General features: G+C 52.5%; 1 protein-coding gene across 4 annotated transcripts in view; it reads right to left on the reverse strand.

The window, feature by feature from the left end:
- The window catches only part of WDR11 (WD repeat domain 11), a 228,644-nt gene that overhangs the window by 129,048 nt on the left and 79,596 nt on the right, over positions 1 to 20,000 (reverse strand). For all 4 annotated transcript variants that reach the window (XM_075348649.1, XM_075348648.1, XM_075348647.1 and 1 more), the window contains exon 10: positions 7,432 to 7,602. In XM_075348649.1, the coding sequence (XP_075204764.1) occupies positions 7,432 to 7,602 (171 nt within the window). The remainder of the gene's footprint in view (positions 1 to 7,431; positions 7,603 to 20,000) is intronic.

Consider the following 20,000-nt stretch of genomic DNA (forward strand, 5'->3'; position numbering starts at 1 on the left):
TTACATTTACAGCTTATGGACATGTTTAAAATGGAAAATATTTTACTTACAGTGTCTTAATTATACCACATTTCAGGCTGCAAACTTACTTTTGATTCATTTTCAGGCCAGAAGTTTAAAATTTTCTCTTAGTGTCTTACCTTTCCCTTTAGAGTGTCCCTTCCAGTAATACATGCTGGATAAGAGGTCTGAGTCCAGGATGCTGCTTTCCCTTCTAGACATTCTCATCTGAACCCCATCTCTCTCCATACTGCTACCTCTAGGGTGGGCTCAAATAGCCATTACAGTAATAGAGCCATTCACTCCACAAATTGGGTGCAGTTCTGTGCACAACTTAGGCCTTGTGCACATGCAGCGTTTTTTGCTGCATTTACTTGCCCAAAACTGCATCTTTCCTTCCCCAGCAAAGTCTATGAGAATTCAGAAGTGCTGTGCACATGTTGCTTCTTTTTTCATTACAGTTTTTGGTGCAGATAAAAGCAGCAGCATGTCAATTCTTTGTGAGTTTCTATCCTGTGTTTTTTTAGCCCTTCCAGCCATTGATTTCAATAAAAAAAAAAAAACCAAAACAACACACCGAAAAAGCATCAAAAACGAATAAAAACAAATATGTTTTTAACATGCGTTTTCTGGTACAAGGTGTGTCTTTCTGCCACAGGGTGCGTTTTTCGGTGAAGGCACAAAACTGCAGTGTGCGCGCATAGCCTTAGGGGTACTTTGCACACTACGACATCGCAAGCTGATTGCAGCGATGCCGAGTGCGATAGTCCCAGCCCCTGTCTGAGATATCTTGTGATCGCTGCCGTAGCGAACATTATCGCTACGGCAGCTTTACATGCACTTACCTGCCCTGCGACGTCGCTCTGGCCGGCGACCCGCCTCCTTCCTAAGGGGGCGGGTCGTGCGGCGTCACAGCGACGTCACACGGCAGGCGGCCAATAGAAGCAGAGGGGCGGAGAGGAGCGGGACATAAACATCCCGCCCACCTCCTTCCTTCCTCATTGCAGGCTTCACACACAGCCATGTGTGATGCCGCAGGAACGAGGAACAACATCGTAACATCGGTCCTTCCGAAATTATGGAAATGACCGACACTACACCAATGATACAATTTCGACGCTTTTGCACTCGTTAATCGTATCAAAAATAATTTACACACTACGATGTCGACAGTGACACCGGATGTGCGTTACTTTCAATTTGACCCCACCGACATCGCACCTGCGATGTCGTAGTGTGCAAAGTACCCCTTAGTTGGGTACAGAAGCTGACTGACACATAAACAAGCCATTTACAAAGAAGGGAATTTTGTTTACTTACCGTAAATTCCTTTTCTTCTAGCTCCAATTGGGAGACCCAGACAATTGGGGTGTATAGGCTATGCCTCCGGAGGCCGCACAAAGTATTACACTAAAAGTGTAAAGCCCCTCCCCTTCTGCCTATACACCCCCCCGTGCTCCCACGGGCTCCTCAGTTTTGGTGCAAAAGCAAGAAGGAGGAAAAAATTATAGACTGGTTTAAAGTAAATTCAATCCGAAGGAATATCGGAGAACTGAAACCATTCAACATGAACAACATGTGTACACAAAAAAACAGGGGCGGGTGCTGGGTCTCCCAATTGGAGCTAGAAGAAAAGGAATTTACGGTAAGTAAACAAAATTCCCTTCTTCTTTGTCGCTCCATTGGGAGACCCAGACAATTGGGACGTCCAAAAGCAGTCCCTGGGTGGGTAAAATAATACCTCGTAATAGAGCCGTAAAACGGCCCCTTCCTACAGGTGGGCAACCGCCGCCTGAAGGACTCTTCTACCTAGGCTGGCATCCGCCGAAGCATAGGTATGCACCTGATAGTGTTTCGTGAAAGTGTGCAGGCTCGACCAGGTAGCCGCCTGACACACCTGCTGAGCCGTAGCCTGGTGCCTCAAAGCCCAGGACGCACCCACGGCTCTGGTAGAATGGGCCTTCAGCCCTGAGGGAACCGGAAGCCCAGCAGAACGGTAAGCTTCGAGAATTGGTTCCTTGATCCACCGAGCCAGGGTTGTTTTGGAAGCCTGTGACCATTTACGCTGGCCAGCGACAATGACAAAGAGTGCATCCGAGCGGCGCAGGGGCGCCGTACGAGAAATGTAGAGTCTGAGTGCGCTCACCAGATCTAACAAGTGCAAATCCTTTTCACATTGGTGAACTGGATGAGGACAAAAAAGAGGGTAAGGAGATATCCTGATTGAGATGAAAGGGGGATACCACCTTAGGGAGAAATTCCGGAACCGGACGCAGAACCACCTTATCCTGGTGAAACACCAGGAAAGGGGCTTTGCACGACAACGCTGCAAGCTCAGACACTCTCCGAAGTGAAGTGACTGCTACTAGGAAAACCACTTTCTGCGAAAGGCGTGAGAGAGAAATATCCCTCATTGGCTCGAATGGTGGTTTCTGAAGAACCATCAGCACCCTGTTCAGATCCCAGGGATCTAACGGCCGCTTGTAAGGAGGAACGATGTGACAAAACCCCTGCAGGAACGTGCGTACCTGTGGAAGTCTGGCTAGGCGCTTCTGGAAAAACACAGAGAGCGCTGAGACTTGTCCCTTAAGGGAGCCGAGCGACAAACCCTTTTCCAGTCCAGATTGAAGGAAGGACAGAAAAGTGGGCAAGGCAAATGGCCAGGGAGAAAAACCCTGAGCAGAGCACCACGACAGGAAAATTTTCCACGTCCTGTGGTAGATCTTGGCGGACGTTGGTTTCCTAGCCTGTCTCATAGTGGCAATGACCTCTTGAGATAATCCTGAAGACGCTAGGATCCAGGACTCAATGGCCACACCGTCAGGTTGAGGGCCGCAGAATTCAGATGGAAAAACGGTCCTTGAGACAACAAGTCTGGTCGGTCTGGTAGTTCCCACGGTTGGCCGACCGTGAGATGCCACAGATCCGGGTAGCACGACCTCCTCGGCCAGTCTGGAGCGACGAGGATGACGCGGCGGCAGTCGGCCCTGATCTTGCGTAACACTCTGGGCAACAGTGCCAGAGGAGGAAACACATAAGGGAGCTGAAACTGCGACCAATCCTGAACTAAGGCGTCTGCCGCCAGAGCTCTGGGATCTTGAGACCGTGCCATGAACGTCGGTACCTTGTTGTTGTGCCGGGACGCCATTAGGTCGACGTCCGGCATGCCTCAGCGGCAACATATCTCCTGAAACACGTCCGGGTGAAGGGACCATTCCCCTGCGTCCATGCCCTGGCGACTGAGAAAGTCTGCTTCCCAGTTTTCTACGCCCGGGATGTGAACTGCGGATATGGTGGAGGCTGTGGCTTCCACCCACAGTAGAATCCGCCGGACTTCCTGGAAGGCTTGCCGACTGCGTGTCCCGCCTTGGTGGTTGATGTATGCCACCGCTGTGGAGTTGTCCGACTGAATTCGGATCTGCTTGCCTTCCAGCCACTGCTGGAACGCTTCTAGAGCCAGATACACTGCCCTGATCTCCAGAACATTGATCTGAAGCGAGGACTCTCGCTGAGTCCACGTACCCTGAGCCCTGTGGTGGAGAAAAACTGCTCCCCACCCTGACAGACTCGCGTCCGTCGTGACCACCGCCCAGGATGGGGGTAGGAACACCTGAGAGAGGGAGACGTTTCTGTCGAGGGACGTCGGTTTCCTGTCCCATTTGCGTAGGATGTCCCATTGAAGAGGACGCAGGTGAAACTGCGCGAAAGGGACTGCCTCCATTGCTGCCACCATCTTCCCTAGGAAGTGCATGAGGCGCCTCAAGGGGTGTGACTGACCTTGAAGGAGAGATTGCACCCTCGTCTGTAGTGAACGCTGCTTGTTCAGCGGAAGCTTCACTATCGCTGAGAGTGTATGAAACTTCATGCCAAGATATGTCAGCGATTGGGCCGGTGTCAGATTTGACTTTGGAAAATTGATGATCCACCCGAAACTCTGGAGAGTCTCCAGAGTAGCGTTGAGGCTGTGCTGGCATGCCTCTTGGGAGGGAGCCTAGACCAGCAGATCGTCTAAGTAAGGGATCACTGAGTGACCCTGGCAGTGGAGGACCGCGACTACTGTAGCCATGACCTTGTTGAAAACCCGGGGGGCTGTCGCCAGGCCGAACGGCAGTGCCACGAACTGAAGGTGTTCGTCTCCTATGGCGAAGCGCAGGAAGCACTGATGCTCTGGAGCAATCGGAACGTGGAGATAAGCATCTTTGATATCGATCGATGCAAGGAAATCTCCCTGGAACATTGAGGCGATGACGGAGCGGAGGGATTCCATCCGGAACCGCCTGGTCTTTACGTGTTTGTTGAGCAGTTTCAGGTCCAGGACAGGACGGAAAGACCCGTCCTTCTTTGGAACCACAAACAGGTTGGGGTAAAAACCGTGACCCTGTTGCTGAAGAGGAACAGGGACCACCACTCCTTCTGCCTTCAGAGTGCCCAGCGCCTGCAGAAGAGCCTCGGCTCGCTCGGGAGGCGGGGATGACCTGAAGAATCGAGTCGGGGGACGAGAGGTGAACTCTATCTTGTAACCGTGAGACAGAATGTCTCTCACCCAACGGTCTTTTACCCGTGGCAGCCAGGTGTCGCAAAAGCGGGAGAGCCTGCCACCGACCGAGGATGCGGATTGAGGAGGCCGAAAGTCATGAGGAAGCCGCTTTGGTAGCGGCACTTCCGTTGGTCTTTTTAGGACGTGACTTAGACCGCCATGAATCGGAGTTCCCTTGATCTTTCTGAGGCCTTTTGGACGAGGAGAATTGGGACCTGCCCGCGCCCCGAAAGGACCGAAACTTCGACTGCCCCCTCCTCTGTAGGGGTATGTTCGGTTTGGGCTGGGGTAAGGATGTATCCTTTCCCTTGGATTTCGCCAGAATTGGCAAACTGGTTAAGCGCTTTTTGGAAGCAGAATCTGCCTTCCATTCCCGTAGCCACAAGGCCCTGCGGAGTACCACCGAATTGGTGGATGCAACCGCCGTACGGCTCGCAGAGTCCAGGACAGCATTAATAGCGTAAGACGCAAATGCCGACGTCTGAGAGGTTATGGACGCCACCTGCGGCGCGGACGTGCGTGTGGCTGCGTCAATTTGCGCTTGACCTGCTGAGATAGCTTGTAGCGCCCATACGGCTGCGAATGCTGGGGCAAAAGAAGCGCCGATAGCTTCATAGATGGATTTCAACCAGAGCTCCATCTGCCTGTCAGTGGCATCTTTGAGCAAAGCCCCGTCTTCCACTGCAAGTATGGATCTAGCCGCCAGTCTGGAGATTGGAGGATCCACTTTGGGACACTGAGTCCAACCTTTGACCACGTCAGGGGAAAAGGGATAACGTGTATCCTTAAGGCGCTTAGAAAAAACGCTTATCTGGACAAGCACGGTGATTCTGGACTGCCTCTCTGAAATCAGAGTGGTCCAGACACATACTCTGTGTACGCTTGGGAAACCTGAAACGGAATTTCTCCTGCTGAGAAGCTGACTCCTCCACTGGAGGAGCTGAGGGAGAAATATCCAACATCTGATTGATGGACGCAATAAGATCATTCACTATGGCGTCACCATCAGGAGTATCAAGATTGAGAGCGGCCTCAGGATCAGAATCCTGATTAGCTGTCTCCGCTTCATCATCCAGAGATTCCCCCCGCTGAGACCCTGAACAATATGAAGATGTCGAGGGAATTTCACAGCGAGCTCGCTTAGTCGGTCTGGGGTCGGGGTCTGTGTCAGAGACCTCACCCTGGGATCTATGAGACACCCCGGGGGGACCTTGCTGGTCCAACTGAGGGGGGCCAGGTAGCAATGATTCAACAGTGCCCCTGTGCTGAGATACCGGTCTGGACTGCAAGGCTTCTAGTATCTTAGCCATAGTCTCAGAGAGTTTATCCGTCACCTGGACAGTGTCAGCAGGTGGTTCCCCCTGGGCCCCCCTTAGCAGAGGCTCCGGCTGAGTAAGTGCCAGAGGGGCCCAGTGGACACAATGAGGGTCAGTGGATCCTGCCGGTAGCGGGGTCGTACATGCGGCGCAGGCAGCATAGGAAGCCTGTGGTTTGGCACCCCTGCCTTTTGTGGGCGCCATGCTGTTGTCTTCCCTGAGCAACCCAATAGGGTATATAGCCAGAATCAACTGTGCACCATACAGTGTAAAGTATATCCTATAAACATATAACTGAAAATTACACTTCTGCACAAATGGGGCTAGCACCACAGGTGCTGCTTACCACCCGCTTAAAGCGGTTGTGAGGCCACCAGAGTCCCTGCCTGGGTCTTCTAGAATTTGTCCCCCTCTGCAGCGTTCAAGGAGCTGACAGGAATGGCTGCCGGCGTCCTGGGGAGAGGAGGGAGCCGTGGGCGTGACCCAGAAAGTGCGGGAACTGGTGCCCCACTGTGCACAGTGAGCGGGGTGGAGTATGCAAAGCATGCTCCAGGCCTCAGTGCTGCTCGTCCTGTGCAGCGTCCCGCCCTTCCCCTGACTGGCAGGGCTGGGGGCGGGAGTAAAAGAGACTAGGCCGCAAAAGCCGGGGACTCGAGTAATAAGCGCGGCCGCCGTATAATCGCGGCCGGCGCGGAAGTCCCAGGCGCACTACAAGTCCCAGCCGCGCCGCAGTGTAAACAATGGCAGCGGCGGTCAGCGCGGTAGTCCCCATATACAAACACACTCAGCGACGCTGCAGTGTGTAATGGCACATTTAACACGGTCAGCGCCGCGGTCCCCGGTGCACTAGCACACCCAGCAATGCTGGAGTGTTGCTGTGCGCGGTCCCCACGGGGACAGAGTACCTCCAAGTAGCAGGGCCATGTCCCTGAACGATACTCGGCTCCTATCCAGCAGAGTCCTCGGGAGCTGTGGATGGAGCACGGCCTCAGTGCCTGGAGACCGATAGGATCCCACTTCACCCAGAGCCCCAAGGGGGATGGGGAAGGAAAACAGCATGTGGGCTCCAGCCTCCGTACCCGCAATGGATACCTCAACCTTAACAACACCGCCGACAAGAGTGGGGTGAGAAGGGAGCATGCTGGGGGCCCTATATGGGCCCACTTTTCTTCCATCCGACATAGTCAGCAGCTGCTGCTGACTAATCTGTGGAGCTGTGCGTGCATGTCTGCCTCCTTCGCACAAAGCAAAAAACTGAGGAGCCCGTGGGAGCACGGGGGGGTGTATAGGCAGAAGGGGAGGGGCTTTACACTTTTAGTGTAATACTTTGTGCGGCCTCCGGAGGCATAGCCTATACACCCCAATTGTCTGGGTCTCCCAATGGAGCGACAAAGAAAAAGCACGTTTATATGGATGTACAGTATACAGCATGTGTTTATGCCAACCTCTCCCTAAAAACAGAAACTATATTTTGACAATTTCTTGGTCAAGAAAGAGAAAATAACAGATGGCACTATGATTATGCCAGAAAGGATATGGACATGGCTTCCATTTTTGTGCTTGATATAAAGGACTTACCTACAGCAAGGAGGGGTTTGTACTGTGCGATATTCTTTGTGGTGAGTGGCGGGCACATTCTCACCACAAAAGGGGGCTGCGGCAACCCCGAAAGGAGACCGGTGAGGAGGAACTTGAGGTGTACTTCCTGTGAACTTGCAGACTGCAGAGAGTCGGAAAGACTTTGGCCTGCTGCAAAGAAGCAGAGGTTCAATGAGTTGGGTCATACAGAAATCAACAGTCAGGTTTTATGGGCATCAGTGTGTTAAGCAAATACACTCACATAAGTTTAAAAAGTGCTACAAGCAAAATGGAGACAATTAAAATGTAATTATATAAATACAGTGCCTTGCGAAAGTATTCGGCCCCCTTGAATTTTTCAACCTTTTCCCACATTTCAGGCTTCAAGCATAAAGATAAACATTTTAAATTTAACCCCTTCAGCCCCGGGGCACTTTCCGTTTTTGCGTTTTTGTTTTTTGCTCCCCTTCTTCCGAGAGCCGTAACTTTTTTATTTTTCCGTCAATCTTGCCATATGAGGGCTTGTTTTTTGCGGGACAAGTTGTACTTTTAAATGAAACCATAGGTCGGTGCGAGTTTGTAGATACCAAACATGTATAGATTTACTTGTATCTAAGGGGTTAAAAAAAATTCACAAGTTTGTCCAATAAAAGTGGCGCACGTTTTGCGCCATTTTCCGAAACACGTAGCGTTCTTATTTTTTGGGATCTATGGCTCAGTGACTGCTTATTTTTTGCGTCTCGAGCTGATGTTTCTAATGGTAGCATTTTTGCGCAGATGCTACGTTTTGATCGCCTGTTATTGCATTTTGCGTAAAACTTGCGGCGACCAAAAAACGTAATTTTGGCGTTTGGAATTTTTTTGCCACTACGCCGTTTACCAATCAGATTAATTGATTTTATATTTTGATAGATCGGGCATTTCTGAACGCAGCGATACCAAATATGTGTATATTTATTTATTTTTTAACCCTTTAATTTTCAATGGGGGGAAAGGGGGGTGATTTGAACTTTTAGGTTGTTTTTTTTTTTAATTTTTTAAAACTTTTTTTTTTACTTTTTTTATTTTATTTTACTAGTCCCCCTAGGGGGCTATAGCGATCAGCAATCCGATTGCTGATCACTATCTGCTGATCACAGCTATACCGCTGTAAACAGCAGAAATAGTCACTTTCTTTTTTCCTCTGCTCCGTGCCGAGGAAGAATGAAAGTGAAACTTCATAGCAGCAGGCGTCATCACATGACCATGTGCTACGATGGCAACCACCGAACGTCACGTGATCACTCACGTGACGTTCGGAGGGGGCGGCGGTAAGTAAAAAACATGGCCGAGCGCATATAGATCTCGCTGCCAGACTTTGTCAGCGAGATCTAAGGGGTTAATGTTCCGGGTGGAATGCGATTCCACTCGGAACATGTAGGCACACATGTCAGCTGATGAAAACAGCTGATATGTGTGCCGATCCACGCCGCCTGCCCGCGGCAGGGGGCAGGGCTTACCGAGACACGACCCATGACGGAAAGATCCGTCCATGGTCGTGAAAGGGTTAATGGTGAAGAATCAACAACAAGTGGGACACAATTGTGAAGCTGAACGATATTTATTGCTTATTTAAAATTTTTGTAAAAAATAATAAACTGAAAATTGGGGCGTGCAATATTATTCCTCCCCTTTAAGTTAATACTTTGTAGCGCCACCTTTTGCTGTGATTACAGCTGCAAGTCGCTTGGGGTATGTGTATCAGTTTTGCACATCGAGAGACTGAAATTCTTGCCCATTCTTCCTTTGTAAATAGCTGGAGCTGAGCGAGGTTGGATGGAGAGGGTTTGTGAACAGCAGTTTTCAGCTCTTTCCACAGATACTCGATTGGATTCAGGTCTGGGCTGTGACTTGGCCATTCTAACACCTGGATACGTTTATTTGTGAACCATTCCATTGTAGATTTTGCTTTATGTTTGGGATCATTGTCTTGTTGGAAAACAAATCTCCGTGTCAGTGTCAGGTCTTTTGCAGACTCCAACAGGTTTTGTTCAAATATGGTCCTGTATTGGTCCCCATCCATCTTCCCATCAAGTGTAACCATCATCCCTGTCCCTGCTGAAGAAAAGCAGGCCCAAACCATGATGCTGTCACCACCATGTTTGACAGTGGGGATGGTGTGGTCAGGGTGATGAACTGTGTTGCTTTTACGCCAAACATATCGTTTGGCATTGTGCCCAAAAAGTTCAATTTTGGTTTCATCTGACCAGAGCACCTTCTGCCATATGTTTAGTGTGTGTATCTCCCAGGTGGCTTGTGGCAAACTTTAAACAACACTTTTTATGGATATCTTTGAGAAATGGCTTTCTTCTTGCTACTCTTCCATAAAGGCCAGATTTGTGCAGTGTACGACTGATCGTTGTCCTATGGACAGACTCTCCCACCTCAGCTGTAGATCTCTGCAGTTGATCCAGAGTGATCATGGGCCTCTTGGCTACATCTCTGATCAGTCTTCTCCTTGTTTGAGATTAAATTTTTGAGGGATGGCTGGGTCTTGGTAGATTTGCAGTGGTATGATACTCCTTCCATTTCAATATGATTGCTTGCACAGTGCTTCTTGGAATGTTTAAAGTTTTGGAAATCTTTTTGCAACCAAATCCAGCTTTAAACTTCTTCACAACAGTATCACGGACCTGCCTGTTGTGTTCCTTGGTCTTCATGATGCTATCTGCACTTTAAACAAAACACTGACTATCACAGAGCAGGTGCATTTATATGGAGACTTGATTATACACAGGTGGATATTTATCATCATCAGTCATTTAGGACAACATTGGATCATTCAGAGATCCTCAATGAACTTCTGGAGTGAGTTTTCTGCACTGAAAGTAAAGGGGATGAATAATATTGCACGCCCCAATTTTCAGTTTTTTATTTTTTACAAAAATGTAAAATAAGCAATAAATTTCGTTCATAGGGATGACTGAATACTTAAATTATTTGGATTCGCGAACATTTTCTGAATACCTCGCCGCTATTCGATTATTCACAAATATTCGATGCGCAATGTAAGTCTATGGTAAACCCGAATAACAACTATTCGGGCTTCCCATAGACTTACATTGTGCATCAAATAGCGGCGAGGTATTCGGAAAATATTTGCGAAGCTGAATAATAGAAGTATTCGGTCATCCCTAATCGTTTTGTTCACCTTCACAAATGTGTTTAATATATATATATATATATATATATATATATATATATATATATATATATATATATATATATATATATATATATATATATATATATATATATATATATATATATATATATATATATCTAATTGCCTTATTCTGTCTGTCTGTCTTTCTGTCATGCTTCAAAATTGTGTCCTTCCGGTGACATTGTGTCCTTACGGTGACACAAAGCTGATTGGCCGCTGGGCTCGCCATGGCCCCGCCCCCCCACACCGATTGGCCGCTCGCCCAGGCTGCGCCCCCACACGGATTGGCCAGCCGCTCGCCCAGGCTCCGCCCCCCCACAGATTGGTCTTTCGCCCCGGCACCCTGCAGGCATTGGCAACTCGGCCACGCCACGCCCCGCCCCCCTCACGCAACGCACGCTAGCTCTGGCCCCGCCCACCTCCCCCCTCGCATTCCCCGAACTGACACGGCTGTCACGGAGGTGAGTACTGTACTCCCCCCCCCCCCCCCCTCCCCCCCCCGCGCATTCCCCGAACTGACACGGCTGTCACGGAGGTGAGTATTGTACTCCCCCCCCGTCCCCCCCCCCGTCCCCCATCCCCCGCTCGCACGGGAGTGGTGTGGGCCCCCGTGCGAGCGGGGGACGGGATGCGTTGGCATGGTTACAAGCGCCTCAAGGTCCTGCAGCGGCGGAAGATCCACACGCACACACATAACAGCACACACACACACATACACACACATCAGATCACACTCACTCTCACACACACACCTCACACACACCTCACATCGCATCCACACACTCACAGCATCCGGCGATATCGCTTGCTTCTCGGCCTCGATACTGTGCTGTTGTGACCTTCCAAGACCTGACGGAGGATCACATGGCCAGAAGCATGTGGTATCTCCGGATGTTGTGACTGTGAGCGCGTATGTGCGATATCGTCAGTGTCTGTGTGTGTGAGTGTATGCGATCGGGTGTGTGTGAGTGTCGGGATCGGGTGTGTGTGAGTGTCGGGATCGGGTGTGTGTGAGTGTATGCGATCGTGTGTGTGAGTGTCGGCAGAGGAGCACGGCGTGCTGGAGGAGGCTGGGAGCAGAGAGGCTGATCTTGGGGAAGGCTGGGTGGGGGAGGCTGATGCTGGGGGAGACTGGGAGGGGAAGGCTGATGCTGAAGGAGGCTGGGAGGAGGAGGCTGGGAGGAAGGAGGCTGGGAGGAGAGAGGCTGATCCTGGGGAAGGCTGGGAAGGGGAGGCTGATGCTGAGGGAAGCTGGAAGGAGAGAGGCTGATGCTGGGGGAGGCTGGAAGGAGAGAGGCTGGGAGGAGAGAGGCTGATGCTGGGGAAGGCTGATGCTGAGGGAGGCTGGGAGGGGAAAGCTGATGCTACGGAAGGCTGGGAGGACGGAGGCTGGGAGGAGAGAGGCTGATCCTGGGGAAGGCTGGGAGAGGGAGGCTGATGCTGGGGGAGGCTGGAAGGAGAGAGGCTGATGCTGGGGGAGGCTGGAAGAAGAGAGGCTGATGCTGGGGGAGGCTGATGCTGGGGGAGGCTGGGAGGAGAGAGGCTGATGCTGGGGACAGAGAGGAGAGGCTGATGCTGGGGACAGAGAGGCTGATGCTGGGGACAGAGAGGCTGATGCTGGGGACAGAGAGGCTGATGCTCGGGACAGAGAGGCTGATGCTCGGGACAGAGAGGCTGATGCTCGGGACAGAGAGGCTGATGCTCGGGACAGAGAGGCTGATGCTCGGGACAGAGAGGCTGATGCTCGGGACAGAGAGGCTGATGCTCGGGACAGAGAGGCTGATGCTGGGGACAGAGAGGCTGATGCTGGGGACAGAGAGGCTGATGCTGGGGACAGAGAGGCTGATGCTGGGGACAGAGAGGCTGATGCTGGGGACAGAGAGGCTGATGCTGGGGACAGAGAGGCTGATGCTGGGGACAGAGAGGCTGATGCTGGGGACAGAGAGGCTGATGCTGCGGGTAGAGAGGCTGATGCTGCGGGTAGAGAGGCTGATGCTGCGGGTAGAGAGGCTGATGCTGCGGGTAGAGAGGCTGATGCTGCGGGCAGAGAGGCTGATGCTGCGGGCAGAGAGGCTGATGCTGCGGGCAGAGAGGCTGATGCTGCGGGCAGAGAGGCTGATGCTGCGGGCAGAGAGGCTGATGCTGCGGGTAGAGAGGCTGATGCTGGCGCAGCATGGCGGATGGAGCACGTTTGGGAGTGCGCAGCATGGCGGATGGAGCACGTTTGGAAGTGCGCAGCATGGCGGATGGAGCACGTTTGGAAGTGCGCAGCATGGCGGATGGAGCACGTTTGGGAGTGCGCAGCATGGTGGATGGAGCACGTTTGGGAGTGCGCAGCATGGTGGATGGAGCACGTTTGGTAGTGCGCAGCATGGCGGATGGAGCACGTTTGGGAGTGCGCAGCATGGCGGATGGAGCACGTTTGGGAGTGCGCAGTATGGCGGATGGAGCACGTTTGGGAGTGCGCAGCATGGGGGATTCAGCACGATGGGGAGTGCGGAGTATGGCGGATGGAGCACGTTTGGGAGTGCGCAGCATGGCGGATGGACCACGTTTGGGAGTGCGCAGCATGGCGGATGGAGCACGTTTGGGAGTGCGCAGCATGGGAGATGGAGCACGATGGGGGGTGCGTAGCATAGGGGATGGAGCACGATGGGGAGTGCGCTGCATGGGGGATGGAGCACGATGGGGAGTGCGGAGTATGGCGAATGAAGCACGTTTGGGAGTGCGCAGCATGGCGGATGGAGCACGTTTGGGAGTGCGCAGGATGGGAGATGGAGCACGATGGAGGGTGCGCAGCATAGGGGATGGAGCACGTTTGGGAGTGCGCAGCATGGCGGATGGAGCACGTTTGGGAGTGCGCAGCATGGGAGATGGAGCACGATGGGGGGTGCGCAGCATAGGGGATGGAGCACGATGGGGAGTGCGCTGCATGGGGGATGGAGCACGATGGGGAGTGCGGAGTATGGCGGATGAAGCACGTTTGGGAGTGCGCAGCATGGCGGATGGAGCACGTTTGGGAGTGCGCAGGATGGGAGATGGAGCACGATGGAGGGTGCGCAGCATAGGGGATGGAGCACGTTTGGGAGTGCGCAGCATGGCGGATGGAGCACGTTTGGGAGTGCGCAGCATGGGAGATGGAGCACGATGGGGAGTGCGCAGCATGGCGGATGGAGCACGTTTGGGAGTGCGCAGCATGGGGGATGGAGCACGATGGGGAGTGCGCAGCATGGCGGATGGAGCACGTTTGGGAGTGCGCAGCATGGCGGATGGAGCACGTTTGGGAGTGCGCAGCATGGCGGATGGAGCACGTTTCGGAGTGCGCAGCATGGCGGATGGAGCACGTTTCGGAGTGCGCAGGATGGGAGATGGAGCACGATGGGGGGTGCGCAGCATAGGGGATGGATCACGATAGGGAGTGCGCTGCATGGGGGATGGAGCACGATGGGGAGTGCGCTGCATGGGGGATGGAGCACGATGGGAAGTGCACACCTCCCCCCAACACACACACACACACGCGCGCACTGCACAACACACCACACACACACACTGGGAACCACAAACAACTGCCCTACACAGACACCCACACACAGACAACGCTGCACACACAAATATACGCACATACCGCACAACACACACATTGCACAAAACATACCTCCCCCCAAAACACACCACACACACACAAACCGCGCAACACACACACACAACGCTACACACACAGCGCTCCACAAACAACGCAACACACAAACAACACTGCTCTCACCCACCGCCACACCCAGACAACACCCAGAACATGTACAGCGCCCTACACAAACACTTGGTAACTACACACAACAACATCTATATATATAACAAAAATCATACATGAACTACACAATACGTAAATTCTAGAATACCCGATGCGTAGAATCGGGCCACCTATATATATATTGTGAGACTGTGACCGGGGTTATCTATGACGGCCGGTATGTCTCGCCCCGGTTGTGCTCACTCCATGATAGAAAGTAAATCCACTCCAGGGTTAATGCTGTTTCCCTACAGGCTGAAGGAAGGGTTAAATGGAAACAGGAACGAGGGCAGGTGTGCCGGGTGTGAGGGAGTGAACACAACTCCCTGAGCTCTCTGCTGGAGAGGCACATGTATATTGTTGTGGACTTTTGTTTGGACATTAAACCGTGTGCTGTGAACCTTAATGCCTGGATCCCGTGTCTTCTGCTGCGCAGCCGACTACGCTACCTCACAATGAAGGGAATTTTGTTTACTTACCGTAAATTCCTTTTCTTCTAGCTCCAATTGGGAGACCCAGACAATTGGGTGTATAGCTTCTGCCTCCGGAGGCCACACAAAGTATTACACTTAAAAGTGTAAAGCCCCTCCCCTTCTGCCTATACACCCCCCGTGCCTCACGGGCTCCTCAGTTTTGGTGCAAAAGCAAGAAGGAGGAAAAGTTATAAATTGGTTTAAAGTAAATTCGATCCGAAGAAATTTCGGAGAACTGAAACCATTTAACATGAACAACATGTGTACACAAAGAACAACAGCCCGAAGGGAACAGGGGCGGGTGCTGGGTCTCCCAATTGGAGCTAGAAGAAAAGGAATTTACGGTAAGTAAACAAAATTCCCTTCTTCTTTGTCGCTCCATTGGGAGACCCAGACAATTGGGACGTCCAAAAGCAGTCCCTGGGTGGGTAAAGTAAAACCTCGTAATAGAGCCGTAAAAACGGCCCCTTCCTACAGGTGGGCAACCGCCGCCTGAAGGACTCGCCTACCTAGGCTGGCATCTGCCGAAGCATAGGTATGCACCTGATAGTGTTTCGTGAAAGTGTGCAGGCTCGACCAGGTAGCTGCCTGACATACCTGCTGAGCCGTAGCCTGGTGCCGCAAAGCCCAGGACGCACCCATGGCCAGCGACAAGGACAAAGAGTGCATCCGAGCGGCGCAGGGGCGCCGTACGAGAAATGTAGAGTCTCAGTGCTCTCACCAGATCTAACAAGTGCAAATCCCTTTCACATTGGTGAACTGGATGAGGACAAAAAGAGGGTAAGGAGATATCCTGATTGAGATGAAAGGGGGATACCACCTTAGGGAGAAATTCCGGAACCGGACGCAGAACCACCTTGTCCTGGTGAAACACCAGGAAAGGGGCTTTGCATGACAGCGCTGCTAGCTCAGACACTCTCCGAAGTGATGTGACTGCTACTAGGAAGGCCACTTTCTGCGAAAGGCGTGAGAGAGAAATGTCCCTCATTGGCTCGAAAGGTGGTTTCTGAAGAGCCATCAGCACCCTGTTCAGATCCCAGGGTTCTAACGGCCGCTTGTAAGGAGGGACTATGTGACAAACCCCCTGCAGGAACGTGCGTACCTGTGGAAGTCTGGCTAGGCGCTTCTGAAAGAACACAGAGAGCGCTGAGACTTGTCACTTAAGGGAGCCGAGCGACAAACCTTTTTCCAATCCGGATTGAAGGAAGGAAAGAAAAGTGGGCAAGGCAAATGGCCAGGGAGAAAAACCCTGATCAGAGCACCAAGATAAGAATATCCTCCACGTCCTGTGGTAGATCTTGGCGGACGTTGGTTTCCTAGCCTGTCTCATAGTGGCAATGACCTCTTGAGATAACCCTGAAGATGCTAGGATCCAGGACTCAATGGCCACACAGTCAGGTTGAGGGCCGCAGAATTCAGATGGAAAAACGGCCCTTGAGACAGCAAGTCTGGTCGGTCTGGTAGTGCCCACGGTTGGCCCACCGTGAGATGCCACAGATCCGGGTACCACGACCTCCTCGGCCAGTCTGGAGCGACGAGGATGGCGCGGCGGCAGTCGGACCTGATCTTGCGTAACACTCTGGGCAACAGTGCCAGAGGAGGAAACACATAAGGGAGTTGAAACTGCGACCAATCCTGAACTAAGGCGTCTGCCGCCAGAGCTCTGTGATCTTGAGACCGTGCCATGAATGTCGGGACCTTGTTGTTGTGCCGGGACGCCATTAGGTCGACGTCCGGCATCCCCCAGCGGCAACAGATCTCCTGAAACATGTCCGGGTGAAGGGACCATTCCCCTGCGTCCATGCCCTGGTGACTGAGAAAGTCTGCTTCCCAGTTTTCTACGCCCGGGATGTGAACTGCGGATATGGTGGAGGCTGTGGCTTCCACCCATAGCAGAATCCGCCGGACTTCCTGGAAGGCTTGCCGACTGCGTGTTCCGCCTTGGTGGTTGATGTATGCCACCGCTGTGGAGTTGTCCGACTGAATTCGGATCTGCTTGCCTTCCAGCCACGGCTGGAACGCCTTTAGGGCAAGATACACTGCCCTTATCTCCAGAACATTGATCTGAAGGGAGGACTCTGGCTGAGTCCAAGTACCCTGAGCCCTGTGGTGGAGAAAGACCGCTCCCCACCCTGACAGGCTCGCGTCCGTCGTGACCACAGCCCAGGATGGGGGCAGGAAGGATTTCCCCTTCGACAGAGAAGTGGGAAGAAGCCACCACTGAAGGGAAGCCTTGGCTGCCCGAGAAAGGGAGACGTTCCTGTCGAGGGACGTCGACTTCTTGTCCCATTTGCGGAGAATGTCCCATTGAAGTGGACGCAGATGAAACTGCGCAAAAGGAATTGCCTCCATTGCTGCTACCATCTTCCCTAGGAAGTGCATGAGGCGCCTCAAGGGGTGTGACTGGCCTTGAAGGAGAGATTGCACCCGTCTGTAGTGAACGCTGTTTGTCCAGCGGAAGCTTCACTATCGCTGAGAGTGTATGAAACTTCATGCCAAGATATGTCAGTGATTGGGCCGGTGTCAGATTTGACTTTGGAAAATTGATGATCCACCCGAAACTCTGGAGAGTCTCCAGAGCAATGTTCAGGCTGTGTTGGCATGCCACTTGAGAGGGTGCCTTGACAAGCAGATCGTCTAAGTACGGCATCACCGAGTGTCCCTGAGAGTGCAGAACTGCTACTACTGTTGCCATGACCTTGGTGAAGACCCGTGGGGCTGTCGCCAGGCCGAAAGGCAGTGCTACGAACTGAAGGTGTTCGTCCCCTATGGCGAAACGCAGGAAGCGCTGATGCTCTGGAGCAATCGGTACGTGGAGATAAGCATCTTTGATGTCGATTGATGCTAGGAAATCTCCTTGGGACATTGAGGCGATGACGGAGCGGAGCGATTCCATCCGGAACCGCCTGGTTTTTACGTGTTTGTTGAGCAGTTTTAGGTCCAGAACAGGACGGAAGGATCCGTCCTTTTTCGGCACCACGAACAAGTTGGAGTAAAAACCGTGACCCTGTTGCTGAAAAGGAACAGGGATCACCACTCCTTCTGCCTTCAGAGTGCACACCGCCTGAAGAAGAGCATCGGCTCGCTTGGGGGGCGGAGATGTTCTGAAGAATCTAGTCGGAGGACGAGAGCTGAACTCTATCCTGTAACCGTGATACAGAATGTCTCTCACCCAACGGTCTTTTACCTGTGGCAGCCAGGCGCTGCAAAAGCGGGAAAGCCTGCCACCGACCGAGGATGCGGTGTGAGGAGGCCGAAAGTCATGAGGAGGCCGCTTTGGGAGCGGATCCTCCGGCGGTCTTTTTTGGACGTGACTTAGACCGCCATGAATCGGAGTTCCTCTGATCCTTCTGAGGCCTTTTGGACGAGGAGAATTGAGACCTGCCCGCGGACCAAAAGGACCGAAACCTCGATTGTACCTTCCGTGGTTGAGGTCTGTTTGGTTTGGACTGGGGTAAGGATGAGTCCTTTCCCTTGGATTGTTTAATGATTTCATCCAATCGCTCACCAAACAGGCGGTCGCCAGAAAATGGCAAACCGGTTAAGAACTTTTTGGAAGCAGAGTCTGCCTTCCATTCACGTAGCCACATGGCCCTGCGGACTGCCACCGAATTGGCGGATGCTACCGCCGTACGGCTCGCAGAGTCCAGGACAGCATTAATGGCGTAGGACGCAAACGCCGACGCCTGAGAGGTTAAGGACACCACTTGCGGAGCAGACGTACGTGTGACTGCATTAATCTGCGCATGACAAGCTGAGATAGCTTGGAGTGCCCATACGGCTGCGATTGTTGGAGCAAAAGACGCGCCGATAGCTTCATAGATGGATTTCAACCACAGCTCCATCTGTCTGTCAGTGGCATCTTTGAGTGAAGCCCCATCTTCCACTGCAACTATGGATCTAGCCGCCAGTCTGGAGACTGGAGGATCCACCTTGGGACACTGAGCCCAGCCCTTGACCACGTCAGGGGGGAAGGGATAACGTGTATCCTTAAGGCGCTTGGAAAAACGCTTATCTGGACAAGCTCGGTGTTTCTGGACTGCCTCTCTGAAGTCAGAGTGATCCAGAAACGTACTCAATGTACGCTTGGGAAACCTGAAACGGAATTTCTCCTGCTGAGAAGCTGACTCCTCAATTGGAGGAGCTGGGGGAGAAATATCCAACACCTGATTGATGGTCGCTATAAGGTCATTCACTATGGCGTCACCTTCAGGTGTATCTAGGTTGAGAGCGGCCTCAGGATCAGAATCCTGATCTGCTACCTCCGCTTCATCATCCAGAGAGTCCTCCTGCTGAGACCCTGAACAGTGTGATGAAGTCGAGGGAATTTCCCAGCGAGCCCGCTTAGGCGACCTGGGACTGCGGTCCGTGTCAGAGACCTCACCCTGGGACCTATGGGTCACCCCAGGAACACTTTGCTGCTCCAACTGAGGGGGGCCTGGGGTCAATGATTCAACATTGCCCGGGGCCTGAGTCACCGGTCTGGACTGTAAGGCTTCTAGTATCTTAGCAGACCATTTATCCGTACTCGCAGACAGTTTGTCAGCAAATACTGCAAACTCCGTCCCTGTCACCTGGACAGTGGTAGCAGGTGGTTCCACCTGGGCCACCAGTAACAGAGGCTCCGGCTGAGTAAGTGCCACAGGGGCCGAGCATTGCACACAATGAGGATCGGTGGAACCTGCCGGTAGTATAGCCGCACATGAGGTACAGGTTGCAAAGTAAGCCTGTGCTTTGGCACCCTTGCTTTTTGCGGACGACATGCTGTTGTCTCCTCTGAGTACAATCCAGGAGGGTATATAGCCAAAAATCAACAGTGCGACCGTACAGTGTAAATGTATAGCATATAAGCATATATATATATATATGTACACTTCGGCACTCAGTGGGGCCAGCACCACAGGTGCTGCTTACCGACCGCTCAAAGCGGTTGTGTGATCACCAGATTCCCTGCCTGGGCCTCCCAGAGCCGTGTTGTCTCTCCTCTCCAGCGTCAGAAGTGCTGACAGGAATGGCTGCCGGCGTTCTGTGGGGAGGAGGGGGCCGTGGGCGTGCCCTAGAAAGTGCGGGAATCTGATGCCCCACTGTGCTGAGTGAGGGGGGA

The sequence above is a fragment of the Anomaloglossus baeobatrachus genome, chromosome 5 (assembly GCF_048569485.1).
Source record: "Anomaloglossus baeobatrachus isolate aAnoBae1 chromosome 5, aAnoBae1.hap1, whole genome shotgun sequence".
Lineage (NCBI taxonomy): Eukaryota > Metazoa > Chordata > Amphibia > Anura > Aromobatidae > Anomaloglossus > Anomaloglossus baeobatrachus.